Source organism: Tursiops truncatus, chromosome 10 (genome assembly GCF_011762595.2).
Source record: "Tursiops truncatus isolate mTurTru1 chromosome 10, mTurTru1.mat.Y, whole genome shotgun sequence".
Lineage (NCBI taxonomy): Eukaryota > Metazoa > Chordata > Mammalia > Artiodactyla > Delphinidae > Tursiops > Tursiops truncatus.
In genome coordinates this window covers 67,477,623-67,493,318 of record NC_047043.1, presented here as the reverse complement: position 1 = coordinate 67,493,318, position 15,696 = coordinate 67,477,623, and the positions used below count along the sequence as shown (strand labels likewise).

Sequence of the window (15,696 nt, the reverse complement as noted above, 5' to 3'; positions counted from 1 at the left end):
TGATAAAGTAATGCTATTTGCTTTTCCTTAAAGGGGTTATAAAAATAGTAGTTGTTACTAACACTATTGTCTAAAATCAGGTGCTCAGCTTTCTAGAAATTTTATTGTACAGGTTAATTTACATGTAGGTCCAGAGCAAACATTTGGGGGGATTTTATGCTTGACTTTTAAAATAATATTTCTAGTAACCTTGAATGCTGTTTTGTGAGCCAAAGAATAGCAAGCTTTTCACCTGATATACTTTTCCTTCTAATTTAAGAATCAGATGGGCAATTCAAATATCTCCAGTCCTGGGTTACAGCCAAGTACTCAGATCTCCAATCTGGGAAGCACCGAGACTCTAGAAGAGATGCCATCCGGGTCCCAAGATAAGGTTTGTACAGCTAAAGCCCTAACTTCACCTAAGGTAACCTAACAGAGTCAACATTTTGTAAGGATTTTAATGCAGTACAATTTTGATTTGTTGTTCATCTGTCAAAGTATGTATGTACAGGCAGCAATGTAATGTCATCCTCTTATGTCATATCCCCTGGTCCATGTAAAACTATCTTGCATCTGGATTTTGCCGTAGCCTCTTGTCTGGTTTCCCAGCATTTGCCCTTGCCACTCCCTCCCCTATTCTTAACCCAACAGCCAAAGTAATCCTGGTATAACATAAGTTAGATCATGGCCTTCCTCCAGTGGTATCTCATCTCACTCAAATAAAAGCCAGGGTCATGGCAGTGGCCTACAAGGCCCTACCTGATCTGGCCCCCCTAACCCTGGCCTCATCCTCTACCTTTCTGCCTTGCTCCCAGCCTCATTGGCTTTCCTGCCTTTCCACAAATGTGCCACACATGCCCCTGCCTCAGCACAGGCCTTTGCACTTACAGTTCCCTTGGCCTGGAAGACTTCCCTCCTAGAAGTAACTTGCTTCCTTTCTTCCTTCAGATCTCTAGTGTCTTCCATAAAGGTGAGAGCCTCTCTCACCACCCTATTTTATTTATTTATTTTTTAATAAATGTATTTATTTATTTATTTTTGGCTGTGTTGGGTCTTTGTTGCTGCACGTGGGCTTTCCCTAGTTGTGATGAGCGGGGGCTACTCTTCATTGCAGTGCACGGGCTTCTCATTGTGGGGGCTACTCTTCATTGCGGTGCACGGGCTTCTCATTGCGGTGGCTCCTCTTGTTGCAGGGCACGGGCTCTAGGCACATGGGCTTCAGTAGTTGTGGCGCACGAGCTTAGTTGCTCCATGGCATGTGGGATCTTCCCAGACCAGGGATCGAACCTGTGTCCCCTGCATTGGCAGGAGGATTCTTAACCACTGCGCCACCAGGGAAGTCCCTCACCACCCTTTTTTTTGGCTGTGTTGGGTCTTTGTTGCTGCGCGCGGGCTTTCTCTAGTTGCAGCAAGCAGGGCTAGTCTTTGTTGTGGTGCACGGGCTTCTCATTGCGGTGGCTTCTCTTGTTGCAGGGCACGGGCTCTAGGCGCACAAGCTTCAGTAGTTGTGGCTCACAGGCTCTAGAGAGCAGGCTCAGTATTTGTGGCACATGGGCTTTGTTGCTCCATGGCATGTGGGATCTTCCCTGACCAGGGATCAAACCTCGGCCCCCTGCCTTGGGAACACAGAGTCTTAACCACTGGACCACCAGGGAAGTCCCAGAAAACCATAGTTTTTTAATTAAACTTTTTATTTTGAGATAATTATAGATTAATATGCAGTTGTAAGAAATAATACAGAAAGATCCATGTCCCCTTTATCCATTTACTCCATTGATAACAGGTTGTAAAATACAGTACAATATCACAACCAGAATATTGATACAATATACCCATCTTGTTCACATTTCCTCAATTTTATTCATATTCATTTGTGTGTATGTGCATGTGTTTATTGAGTTCTATGCAATTTTATCTCATGTAGAGCTTTGTATGTCTTCCACCACAGTCAAGATACAGAAGACTTCCATCACCACAAGAATCCTCTGTGTTGCCCTTTTGTTATTGCACAAACTTATATGTCACACCCTCCCAGCCTTCTTCTGGCATTCCTAACCCCTGGCAGTGACTAATCTGTCTCCAGGTCTGTAATGTTGTCATTTCAAGAATTTTCTATAAATGGAATCATATACTATATAACCTTTGGGGATTATGTTTCTTCACTCAGCATAACTCCTGGAGATTCATTGAAATTGTTATGTATATCAGTAGTTCCCTGTCATTGCTGAGTGGAATTAACATTTTTAACCATTAACCTGTTAAAGGACATCTGAGTTGTTTTCAGTTTGGGACTATTATGAATAAAGTTTCCATGAACATTTGTATATAGGTTTTTGTACATAAATTCCCTTTACTCTGGGATAAATGCCCAAGAGTGCAAATGTTGGGTAATTTGGTAATTGCATGTTTTAGTTTAATAGGAAACTGCCCTGCCATACTGTTTTCCAGAGAGGCTGTACCATTTTACATTCCCATCAGCAATGTATCTATAAAGTTTTTAGGTATGTAGATGGTAATTAATTTAAACCCATTTTGTATACCACATTCCTTTGCTCCATTTTTACTGTATTTGGACTTAGGATCCTAAAGGTCAAACATATATTAGAAGCAATGCTGTGTTTTTAAAAAATCAAAGAAAAAAGCAGTGCTATATAAAACTTAATTTTTAAAAAATATATGTTAAGAGAGGCAGCAAGGGAAGGAGCAGATTCCTTCTGGTCTGGTTTATCAGCCAGTGGGCCAGTCACTTCCCCTTTCCTTCTGAATCATGGGATTAAGGATTCTTGGCAGTGCCTAACTCACAGACTTACTGTGAGATCTAAATGAAGAAATGGACCCCCAGAAACTCCATTTTATAGCCAAAGTGACAGCATTTTGTAAAATATTGAGATCTGGATATTGTCAGAGCCATGTCTAAAATTAGCTAAAATCCATAATCGGCCCTGCATGCAGATTGTATGTTGGTTTAGTAACACTGCCATCTAGTGCTGAGGAGCAAGTAATGCTGTCAAGCCTTACTAGTATTATATTTTATTTCAGTTTCATAATTTACTTATTAAAATTCCCTTGGGACTATTTCTCTAGTTTGTTTTGTATTGTTTTTTTGGTTCCTGTGGTTAACAATAATCGTATCTTCTAGTGTGCTCAGGGCACTATCAGGTAGGAAATCTGACATGGACACAATAAATCCAAACAGAAATATGAAGTTCTCTAAATAGCAAGAGCTATGGGGTGAGGAAGGAACAATGGAAAACCTGATACAGTTTTGTTGTTGTTTTGTTTCTTAGGGGTTTTTTAATATTTATTTATTTATTTGGCTGTGCCGGGTCTTCATTGTGGCACGCGGGATCTTCACTGCAGCATGCAGGATCTTCGTTGCAGCCCGTGTGATCGTTTAGTTGTGGCAAGCGGGATGTTTAGTTGCGGCATGTAGCATCTAGTTCCCTGACCAGGGATCGAACCCGGGCGCCCTGCATAGGGAGCTCGGAGTCTTAGCCACTGGACCACCAGGGAAGTCCCCTGATACAGTTTATTAGAATTTTTTTTGAGTACCATACATGGTGTCACTCATTGAATTCCATTTCCCAGGGGCATGGTCAGACTAAAACTTGATTTAAGTGAGGCATTACAGAACTCAGAATCCAGTCTTTAAAGATGAGTAAAGAATAAAATTTCACCTTTTCTATGGATGATGGAAGATGAATCCATGAATAAATAAGCCCAGCTACTAGAGGAATGCAGCCAGTTTTTCTTGTCAGAGGCAGAGAAGCATAGAGAGGGTCCTGTACAACTCAGAGACTATAAAGCTTTGGGGAGTTTGTGTGGAGACGCATGCTCTGCCTACTCAGCCTCTTGCGACTGATTCAGCCAGTTACATATTTCCAAAAGTTGGTACCTTTTGACTTGTATCCACCTCTTATTTATTCAAGTCTTAGCTGCACCTCTGTTCCCCAGAGGATCATATCACCATTCAGTTGAGTAGGTAACCTGTCATCTACTTGATGGACATCTCAGGATGGTGGCATAATGGTTAAGAATATGGACTGTCTTGTTAGAACTAGGTTGGAGTCTGGTTCTGTTGTTGTACTTGGTCATCATCTATAAAATGGCAATAATAATAGTACTGCCCTCACCGATTAATAGAGTAATGCGTGTAAAGTGTGTAGCACAGGGCCTCATGTGTAATGAGCGTTCTGTCTATGATAGCTCTTATTGCCCTCGTAACCTCATTTATTCTGCCTCATGTGAGATACCTCTGAAACCCTAAAGCTTTACCACACACCCTATTCCAGAGAAAATGTGAGAATCTGTCTCTGGCCTGGCAGAAGCTGCAGGGAGGCAGCATGGAGAAATTGGAAACTTTCTGCTGCTTTTGCCGTCAGAGTTCAGCATTCTACCATATGGTTTCATTATTTATTTACTTATTTACTTATTTATATTTATTTAGGCTGTGCCAGGTCTTAATTGCGGCACGAAGGATCTTCATTGAGGCATGCGGGATCTTTTAGTTGCAGCATGCAGACTCCTTTGTTGCGGTGTTCGAACTCTTAGTTGCAGCATGCATGCAGGATTTAGTTCCCCGACCAGGGATCAGACCCGGGCACTCTGCATTGGGAGTGTAGAGTCTTACCCACTGGACCACCGGCGAAGTCCCATTTTTTAATATGAAGTAGATTTCATACCATTAGAAATACCAGTTTGGGGGACTTTCCTGGTGGTCCAGTGGTAAAGAATCCACTTTCCAATGCAGGGGACTTAGGTTCGATCCCTGGTCAGGGAACTAAGATTCCAACTAAGATTTGTGGGGCAACCAAGCCCGTGTGCCACAACCACCAAGCTCTCGTGCCTCAACGCTAGAGCCCGCCCTCGCGCCACAACTACAGAGCCCACACGCTCTGAAGCCTGCACACCACAACTAGAGGGAAGCCCACGTGCTGCAACGAAAGATCTCGCATGCCTCAACAAAGATTCTGTGTGCAGCAACTAAGACCTAACGCAGCCAAAAGAAAGAAAGAAAGAAAATAAATAAATATGTATATATTTTTTTAATGGAGGATTTAGAGAGACTTTTAAAAAAAATACCAGTTTTTTTCAACAGTCTTAGATGTATGTATTAATTCAGTAAATATTTATTAATATTTATTAGTAAATATTTATACAGTAAATATTTATACTTCAAAGTAAGCCCTGTTTTTCTATACTGAAATAAACGTTATCATCAAACCCCATAAGACATTCACCATTCTAATCATCTTGGAAGGTAATTTATTTTTTTTAATATTTATTTATTTATTTGGCTCTGTCGGGTCTTAGCTGTGGCATGCGGCATCTTTCCTTGCGGCGTGCAGACTCAGTTGCGGCCCGCGGGCTAAGTTGCCCTCAGCATGTGGCATCTTAGTTCCCTGACCAGGGATCAAACCCATGTCCTCTGCATCGGAAGGCAGGTTCTTAACCACTGGACCACCAGGAAAGTCCCTAGAGATACCAGTTTTTAAGTGTAAGTGTAGAAACATTTCACATGTAAATGTGTGTAATGTTAGTTGTTCAAAAGTTGATTTGTGTTCCACTAGATAGATAAAAATTGCTACCTGGATCGTGTCATTTATGAAGCCTAAGGTGTATTTCATGGTGAGGCGTCTCCATGTCCTATTGTTGGATTGCTCCTTTCATTATAACATACAATAGTATTCTTCCCTGGAAAAGACTCTTAAGTTTCTGCAAGATAGTCCCAATGTGGTCTGTGTTTTTTAAAGTAGGTATGTCTAAATGTTGGTTTGTGCGTGTTTATATATATATATATATATATATATATATATATATATATATATACACACACACACACATATATATAAAAAAATATGGTGGTTAAGATCTACGTAATTGGGAATTCCCTGGCAGTCCAGTGGTCAGGACTCCGCACTTCCACTGCAGGGGGCACAGGTTCAATCCCTGGTTGGGGTACTAAGATCCTGCATGCCGTGTGGCGTGGCAAAAAAAAAAACTACATAATTTGCATTAATGAATAAGAATTAGTGTAGTTTTCCAGCACTTCTTTTGCCAAGCAGTCTTCACCATTTTGTTCTAAACATGATGTGTAAAAAAGGAATTAACCCAACTCAAAAATGGGCAAAGGGGTAACTTCCCTGGCGGTCCAGTGGTTAAGACTCCGAGCTTCCACTGCAGTGGGCATGGGTTCAGTCCCTGGTCTGGGAACTAAGATCCTGCATGCTGCATGGTGCAGCCAAAAAATAGTAAATAAATAAATCAATTTTTTAAACGGGCAAAGGGCTGAATAGAAACTTCTCCAAATAACATACACAAAAGGCCAACAAGAGTTATGGTAATGTAAAATGGTACAGCAACCCTGGAGAACAGTTTGGCGGTTCCTCAAAAAGTTAAAATGTGGAATTGCCATATGATGCAGCAGTTCTGTTCCTCAGAATTGAAAACAAGGACTAAAACAGACACTTTTACACTAATGTTCTATGAAGCATTATTCATAACAGCCAAGAGGTGGAAACAAATTGTCAATCATCAGATGAATGGATAAACAAAATGTGGTATATACATACAATGGAGTGTTATTCAGCCTTTAAAAGGAATGATATTGTGGGAATACCCTGGTGGTCCAGTGGTTAGGATTCTGCGCTTCCAGTGCAGAGGGCACAGGTTTGATCGCTGGTTAGGGAACTAAGATCCCGCAAGCCACGAGGCGCAGCCAAAAAAATAATAATAAAAATAAAAAATAAAAAGGAATGAAATTCTGATACCTGCTACAACATGGATGAACCTTGAAAACATGCTAGGTGAAATTAAGTCAGTCACAAAATGACAAATATTGTATGATTACACCTAAACAAGGTAGGTAGAGTAGGCAAATTTATAGATACAGAAAGTAGAATAGAGATTACCAGGGTCTGTGGGTGGGGCATTGGGGGTGACCGGGAGAGAAGATAGGGAGTTGTTTAATGGGTACAGAGTTTCTATTAGGGTTGATGAAAAACTTGTGTAAATCGACAGCATTGTGAATATTCTGAATGCCACTGAATTTTACACTTAGGTATAAATATGGTTAAATATGGTTAAATTGGTAACTTTTGTTATGTATATTTTACCATAACTTTTAGAAATGGGAAGGGGGAAGGAATTGTCTCTCTGCTCATCAGCAGACATTTATGATGCCAGGGATCCAAAAGTGAGTAGATCACAGTGTTCAGCCTGGGGTTGGAACCTGTGCATTCTACTACAGTTATGTGGCCTGGACAGAGAGAAAGAGACATCTGTCCCATATCAGAATTCATTGTCTATTTCAGATTACTTTGAATGGATTTGAAACGTTACCAGTGAATTCTAAACAAACAGCTGTGTCTTTAATGACTCCTTGCCTCAGGGAACAATGGGGTGATTTATAATAGCACAGCCTCCATATCCCATCAAGTGGTTTTGTTATTATTTTGCATTATAGGGGATGATATTCTAAAAGGATTTAATAGATTTTTAATATCCCCACATATTATTTGATATTCTTTAAAACATATCCACACACAGATTTATCATAATTGCTGTTAAAGAGTATATGTGGGGCAATGTGCTCACCAGTCCCGCAGATCTGTCTCTTGCTTCAACAGTGTTTGGACGGAAGAGACCCAGGGACGCCTCTTGCTCCAGCCTCCGACCACCCTCCAACCTTTTTTCCAGTCTCAACCTTCAGAATCAGCCACTCAGCTATCCTTGGCCACCAGGACCAGCTAACACCATTTTTTGAGCATAACTCCTCATTACCGATCAACCCTGAGCTCCCAGATTCGTCAGAATTATTCCACCAAGGTGGAGGCTGCCATCAGCTGCCTGGTCAGCATGCATCTGCAGGCTTCCTACACCTACCTCCTCTCTGGGCTTCTATTTCAACCACGACAACGTGGCTCTGGAGGACATGGGCCACTTTTTCTGTGAATTGGTGGGGAAGAAGTGCAAGGGCGCCCAGCGTCTCTTGAAAATGCAAAACCAGTGTGGCAGCCGTGCCCTCTTCGAGGACATGCAGAAGCCATCTCAAGATGAGTGGGCTACAAACCCAGGACACTTTGGAAGCTGCCATTCTCGTGGAGGAGAACCTGAACCAGGCCTTTTGGATCTGCATGCCCTGGGTTCTGCCCGCCCAGACCTCCACCTCTGTGACTTCCTGGAGAGCCACTTCCTAGATAAGGAGGTGAAACTCATGAAGAAGATGAGTCACCGCCTGACCAACCTCCGCAAGCTGTTTGGTCCCCAGTCTGGGCTGGGCGAGTATCTCTTCGAAAGTCTCACCCTCAAGCATGATTAAGAGCCTCCAGAGCCCAGCGGCCTCTGAGGAGCCCCTCTGGTGTCAGGGCTTCTGCCTGAAGCCCCTCTCTGCAGCCACTAGGCAGCTTTTTAACCACCCTGGACCCATCTCCCAAGCCTTGGACCAAATGGAAACAATAAAGCTTTTTGCAGCAAAAAAAAAAAAAGACTGTATCTGGGTTCATATAATGATGATAATAGCCAACTCCCAATTATTGAATGCTTGTTGGGCAGACAAGCAGACATTGGGCAGACATTATATCGAGAACTTAATTTTTACAACAAATCTGTGAGGCAATTAGCCACAGTTGCCCTCAGTTTTCAAATGAGCGCACTACATAGAAATGCTGTAATTTTACGAGTTAACAGCTGGGACTTGAACCTAGGTACTTGTTATTTCCGACCCTAAGCTCTGCAGTTTTCCAGAAGTAAAAATGTAAGGATATTAAACCATATAAAGTCTTTTGCAGTTCTTCACATCCACAGTTTATGATGAGGTGTTAGTGCTGCCTAGTATTTGGAGTGAGACTGTGAATCTGGAAAATCCCTTGAAGTGCTAGAAAGTGTTGTGACAAGACAGTCTTACTAGTCTCGCTACAGCATTGTTAGCGGGGGCCTGAATGTGCCACGTGAGAGTTCCTTCACCTAAACAAAGCCTCTCGTCACATTAACTTGCCAAGATACATTATGTTAGCTTTAATATTAATAGAATTCTCTTCATTGACTATTTTCTAAGATATAATGAATGGTTTGGTACGAAGTTGTGGTTTTTTTACAACTTGAGGAGGCTCTGCCTCTTCCTCCACAACAGCTATTCCGCACCACCTACGCTCTCCCGGCCACCTCTCTCTCACCCAGCAGGTGCTTCTGCCCTGACACCAGGGAGAAAGTGCACAGCGGCGACCCCGAAACTTTTTCTGTCCCTTATGTGTAAGCTCCCCTGCATCCTCAGTCCTCCCTTCCCTGTTGTCTCTCAACAGAGGGGATCCCTAACCCCCTTCCCTTAAGAGCCTGCTGCCCAGAAGCTCCCTCTCTCTTCTTCTCCCCACCCTTCACAGCCCAATGCCCCTGGCACCTGGTTAAGACCATTAATTATTTGTCAAATGGACGCAGCAAACATTGGGGGAAAACTGAGCTTGTTTTCCTATAGAAATGGGATCATACCATAGTGTTATCATCATTGTATTTCAGATGCAGTGTACTTTAAGGCCTTTATAGACTTTCTGGGGCCCTGAAAATCATGTGTTTTCAGTGAATTTTTTTTTCATGTAAACAACTAAGAAGTCCATACACTTTAGGGATAAAACCGTAAGTTGAGGCTGCTTGTGTTCTCAGAGTACTTTGTCTCCCATGAGAATGTAAGCTCTGTTAGGGTAGGACTCTTTGTCATTACTTCCTGGTATGTCCTTTGGGCCCAGGTCAGAGCAGGACCTGCCACCCTGTGCATACTCAGCAAATAAAGGTTAAATGAATTCAGCAATAGTCCTTGAAGGGAAGGGGCAGGAAAGCTCACAAGTGGGAGGCACGAATATTTCTCCTTTGAGTCGTTGCAGTGGCGTCAGTAAACCAGATCACTAGACTATATGTAAATGTAACGTGTTCAGGCTTAAATGCTTCGCTTTTTCTTAAGGATTCTGTGATTCGGGAGTAGGAAGGAGGAATGGCTAGCTATTTAAAAAATGATTAAATTGGGAGGGGCAAGATCACGGTAGGGGATTAAGAGGTACCAACTACTATGTATAAAATAAATAAGATATAAGGATATATTGTACAGCACAGAGGACATAACCAATAGTTTATAATAACTTTAAATGAAGTACGATCTATAAAAATATTGAATCACTATGTTGTACACCTGTAACTAATATAATGTTGTATCAGCTATACTTTAATTTTCTTTAATAGTTAATTTTATTTTCTGGTATTTGAGGCCTAGTCCTCAAGGTGCAGTGCCTACCTTTTAGTCAAAAGTCATGAAAATAAAGGTATGATTGCTTGATCAGCATTTGGTCCCTCTGTCCTCTTGAGTGTAATTTCCCTACCATGTGTGACTGACATAGGGCAATTAGGCACAATTAACTTTGAAGTAAAGTAATTGCCCCTTCACCTTATATCTGTTTGCCAACAAAAAAAAGGTGAATTCTAAGCTACCACCTAGAGTCCGGAAAATTGGAATTTTACTATTAATGCAGATTTCTGTCCACCACCTTGGGGAGACCAGATAGATGTACCTAGGCCTTAATCCTGAGAACATCTTCAGTTTGTTCCATTTCCTATTTTCAGACTCCACCCAACCTTGCTTCTGCAAACTGTTTTGGTTGATGGAAAGGAAGTTTAGATGCGCTGGTTTGCAAGAGATTTCTTTCATTGGGTGGTTTGATTTGTTTTTCAGTCTGCTCCGTCTGGACACAAACATCTGACAGTGGAAGAATTATTTGGAACCTCTTTGCCAAAGGAACAGCCAACAGTTTTTGGTCTGGATTCAGAAGAAGTGGAGAAGCTGCCAGGAGATGCCTCCCAGAAAGAGCCCAGCTCGTTCCTACCATTTTCCTTTGAGCCAGGAGGGGCCCCTCAGTCGGAAAACCTGGGTGTCCATCCTGCTGCCCACCACTCAGTCCAGCCTGAAGTCACCACCCCGGTGCTAATCACTCCTGCCTCCATCACACAGTCCAGCGAAAAGCAGGCCCCAAGCTATACGATCCCGTTGCACCCTGTGCTTAGTCCTACTCTACCAGCAGAAGCTTCTACTGGACAGGCTCCCCCAAGCCTACCCCGAAACACCACCATGATGCAAGCAGTGAAGACCACACCTAGACAGAGGTCTCCACTTCTGAGTCAGCCAGTCCCTGAGCTGAGCCACACCAGTCTGACTGCCAGCCAGAGCCCATTCAGGGCCCCGCTGAGTGTGACAAACACAGCTGGTACATCCCTCCCAAGCGTTGATCTTCTCCAGAAACTCAGGTTGACCCCACAGCATGACCAAATACAGACACAGTCACTTGGGAAAGGTGCAGTGGCACCCAGCTTTTCTGCAGCAGCTGGCCAACTGGCCACGCCTGAGAGCTTCATAGAGCCTCCCACGAAGACAGCAGCAGCGAGAGCCTCAGCCTCCCTGAGCAACATGGTGCTTGCTCCCCTTCAGGTACTGGCAGGAGGGTGGGTGGCTGTAACTGGGTGGGATGAAACTGCAAAGACCTGGATTTTAATTGACAGGAGACAGTTGTTTAAAGAGACACCTGTTGAGTGTGTCAGGAGCTAGAAGAAAGGAGAGAGAAGCCCTGCAGTGATCAGCCAGACCATTGGTAACTGGTGTTGTAACTCAATTCACTTCCCAAAGTTATTTCAACTGATAAAAGCTAAGAAACAGTATTTGTATTTTCCTTCCCGGGTGTACATTTTAGGGTTTTTTGTTTATTTTTGCCTAACAGTTCCAGAAGTTCTTATTTGACTTGGGACCACAGATCCAGATTATCCCAATCTTTGTTCCATCCCTGGCTCCCTCAGTACTCTCACTGAGTGCCTGCCTTGTGCCAGGAGCGTTAGGGCTGCCATCAGACCATCCCAGATTTGGAGGTCTGGGGTCAAATAAAGCTTCCTCAGGAAACTGATGTTCAGCTGAGATCTGAAGACTCAGTAGAAGTTAGCCAGACCTATTCTAGAGGTAGGAAGAGTATGTGGAAGCAAGGAAAATAGCACATACAGAGGCCTGGACATGAGAGGGCATTTGCTGAACTTGCACTGTGGCTGGATCTACATGGAAAGAAATGTAGGGGAGCAGGTATTTGTTGATGAGCAAAACTTTGTAAATTGTGTCAAGGAGTTAGAGGTTTGTTCTAAGGGCCCTGGGGAGTCTTTTAAGTGCTTTGAGCCAAGGGTGGCATGCCGGGAAAGGAGAAGATGGCAGTAGAATGACCCATCAGGAAGGAGGCTGGGGCAGTCACCCAGGCTTGAGCTGGTGGGGGCCTGCACTGGGGAGTGTGGACCCGTGGATTTGTTAAGAAGTAGGGTCAGTGGGACTTAGTGGTGAAGTGGGTGTGGGGGTGAAGAAGAGGCTTGTCCCTCAATTTATAAGGTCGGTGAGTTTACAAGTGAGGAAGTCAGGTCAGAGTTGGAAGTGACTTGTGCAAGATCAGAGAACTGAAAGGGAGTAGAACCTTTCAGGGTTTTAGTCTCATGCCCTTTAATAATTATAATCCCCAACTCTTAACATTTTACCAAATAATATTATATAGAAGAGCCCATCATAATAATTGAATATTATTTCTTAGTTAATGGAGTATTTTTTCCATTCCATTGAAATTCTGTACAGAAAAAGAGGAAACCTAGTGTCCCGGTTACATCATTAAATTGTCATTTTTTGCCGTTTCTGTCTGCAGTATAAGGAGGAGAGAAAATGTTCTATTTAACAGTAAGGTATCACACCCCTGCAGTGTGTCTGCCGCCACTGTTCCTGTTGTTCTGGAAGTACAACCAGCAGTGGTTGGGGATGCTACCCGCTCCAGATTTTGCCTTCTGGGATGGCACCCTGCTCTCCAGCATGCCTCCTTGCAAAGGAAGCTTACAAACATGTACATTTTCATTTATGTGGCAGTATTGAATTTTAGGACCTTGGGCTTTATTGAGTTCCAATGTATTTGCTCTGCACAGGAATGGGGATAAAATTTAACATGTGGAATTGTGACTCTGTATGAAGACTATTTAGTGCCACCTGTCCAAAGTTTAAATCACCTTATCAGGAGGTATCACACTGCCAGGATCTTGCATCTCTACAGCCTCAACAGCAAAAATAGGCTTGGGCTGTCCCAGCTCTTATAAGAGACACAGGTTTCAGCTTTTTCCTTAGAGACACTTTCAAGGCTTTGCACGCACCCCTGTTCTTGGGTGGAACTGAAGGGGGTCGGGTACTGTCCCAGAGCTCTCATTCTGCATTGTCACAAGTTCTGGTCAGCCTCTCCCCTCAGGAGTCTAGGAACCAGATCATGTCTGAACTATTCCTTACTGCTGCTAACCTAGATTTTTCCACAGTAACTAAGAAATCTTAATTGAAACTTGCTACATCTGTTCATCTTTTCTTTTTAAACGTTGCAGTCTATGCAGCAAAACCAGGATCCTGAAGTTTTTGCCCAGCCTATGATGTTATCCAGTGCCATCCCGGTAAGGATTCCCTTTTTCTGAAGAGCACAGTATGTTTAAGTTCTTCTGCTGAGTGTGAAGTAAAACATTGTCACTTGAGCGAAAAGTTTTGGCTTTCAAGCCTAGGCCCATCTTAGACGCCCCCTCCTGCTCCCCCAGGCAGAGTTCATTGCTGTGGCCTTTGTAGGCCTCAAGGCATCTGTCTGCAGTGATGTCTTCCCTGACTGTGTGTATGGGAGGGCAGGTGGGCCACAGCAGGGGCAGTCACTCAGTGTTTGTGAATGGGCGACTGCTGAGAGCAAGTCAGCCTGGTCCCTATGAGTAGGAGATTGTCTTTGCCCTGGAAGAGCTGTGGTGTCTCAGTAAACAGAGGGCAGCATCACTACGATGCTCTCATTGGCTTCCCGTTGCTCTGACGACAAAGCCTCCCAGGGCTGTGTGCTCTGGGTCTTGCTGTGTCTCCCCTGCCTCATTTTTTAAAAGTTGCCCTCATCCTCCATTACCTACCAGCCTTGACATGCACACTTACTTTTTTCAGTTCTTAAACTTTTACATTCCTTTTGCCTTTGAGCCTTTACACCGCTCCTCAAGTCTCAGAATTTAAAGTATAGCCAGCTTCTGACTGGTCTTGTTAACGGGTCTTTTCTGTAGCTTGTCCGCTGCATGGTGATCGGCGGGAGCTCTCAGCCTGGTGTTGCACCAAAAAAACAAACCAAATGGCTCAGAACCCAGAAACCACATTCTCAAAACTATGGCTAGCTCTTGGCTATTTGTAAATGAGGAGGGTGACAGATAGGAGGAAAAAAATATATAGCTCTCTGTTGATTGTATCAAAATGTGAGAGTTATTTAAAATACTAATTATTACTCTTTTGTGTATTCTGATGGTTAGCCGTTATTAGCCCAGAAGTACATCTAAATGAAAGGAGATAGATATTAGATTTATGTTTTTAAAATGTATCTTTGGGGGCTTCCCTGGTGGCGCAGTGGTTGAGAGTCCGCCTGCTGTGATGCAGGGGACACAGGTTTGTGCCCCAGTCCGGAGATCCCACATGCTGCGGAGCGGCTGGGCCCGTGAGCCATGGCCGCTGAGCCTGCGCGTCCGGAGCCTGTGCTCCGCAACGGGAGAGGCCACAACAGTGAGGGGCCCGCGTACCACAAAAAATATATATATTTATCTTTGATACCTGTAATGATACAATAAATACGTTGAACACCACCAAAGAAACTAAGGCTCAGGGTTTCCCTGGTGGTCCAGTGGCTAAGACTCCGCACTCCCAATGCAGGGGGGCCCAGGTTTGATCCCTGGTCAGGAAACTAGATCCCACGTGCCACAACTAAAAGATCCCGCATGCCCCAACTAAGACCCAGTACAGCCAAATAAATAAATATTTTTAAAAAGAAAGAAACTAATGCTTCATATAACTGGGTTTTTTTAAATTCTCTTTTTATTGAAATAAAACTTACATATAATAAAATGCAGATTTTTTAATTGAGTTTTAACATACGTATATCCCTTGGGTAATGACCCAGCCAAGGTATGTAACATTTCCATCACCTCAGGAAGTTCATTCACGCCCTCTTCCAGTCATTTCTGTGCCCCTCATGGAAAAACTTTACATGTTTGATTTATCACAGGACTATTCTTACTGTACATACCCTGCTGTTATTTATCAGGTCCCCCTTCTGTGATGATCGGGCCTGGCTTCTCATAACAACTCTAGAGCATCCTTATCATATAAATGGACTCTTTATCCTTCAGCTAACAAGCTTCCTAACCAGATGTAAAATGCCCAGATGCTGCTCCTGAATGTTTATCTGAACCCCAAACAGTTAGCACTGGACTCCGGGCTCCAGTCTCCTGCTGCTTATGCTTGTTATCAGGCGTCCACTAATCAACGTGGCTGCTGACGGTGCAAAATGACCATTGTTCCCCTGCAGGTGGCAGGCCCCCCACTGGTTCCTGCAACAACTTCGGCAGTGTCCTCAGTCCTGCTGTCCCCAAGTGTTTTCCAGCAGACAGTTACAAGGTCCTCAGACCTTGAGAGGAAAGCAAGCTCCCCTTCTCCTCTCACTGTTGGAACATCAGAAAATCAAAGAAAGCCTTCCATTATCCTCAGCAAGTCTCAGCTCCAGGATACATTAATACATCTAATTAAGGTATGTAGGGCATCAATTTCATCTTTGAATTTCATTCTTTAAAAATAAAAAAATTGTATGACTTCTTAGAAAATCAGCTCATAAAGAAAATTCACGATTAGCC

The 15,696-nt window shown here is 43.3% G+C and overlaps 1 protein-coding gene across 2 annotated transcripts in view; it reads left to right on the top strand.

Annotated features, from left to right (window-relative positions):
- The window catches only part of DCP1A (decapping mRNA 1A), a 57,345-nt gene that overhangs the window by 41,183 nt on the left and 466 nt on the right, over window positions 1–15,696 (top strand). For both annotated transcript variants that reach the window (XM_019947506.2, XM_019947507.2), the window contains 4 exons: window positions 260–373; window positions 10,694–11,443; window positions 13,390–13,455; window positions 15,375–15,593. In XM_019947506.2, coding sequence (XP_019803065.1) covers window positions 260–373; window positions 10,694–11,443; window positions 13,390–13,455; window positions 15,375–15,593 — 1,149 coding nt within the window. The remainder of the gene's footprint in view (window positions 1–259; window positions 374–10,693; window positions 11,444–13,389; window positions 13,456–15,374; window positions 15,594–15,696) is intronic.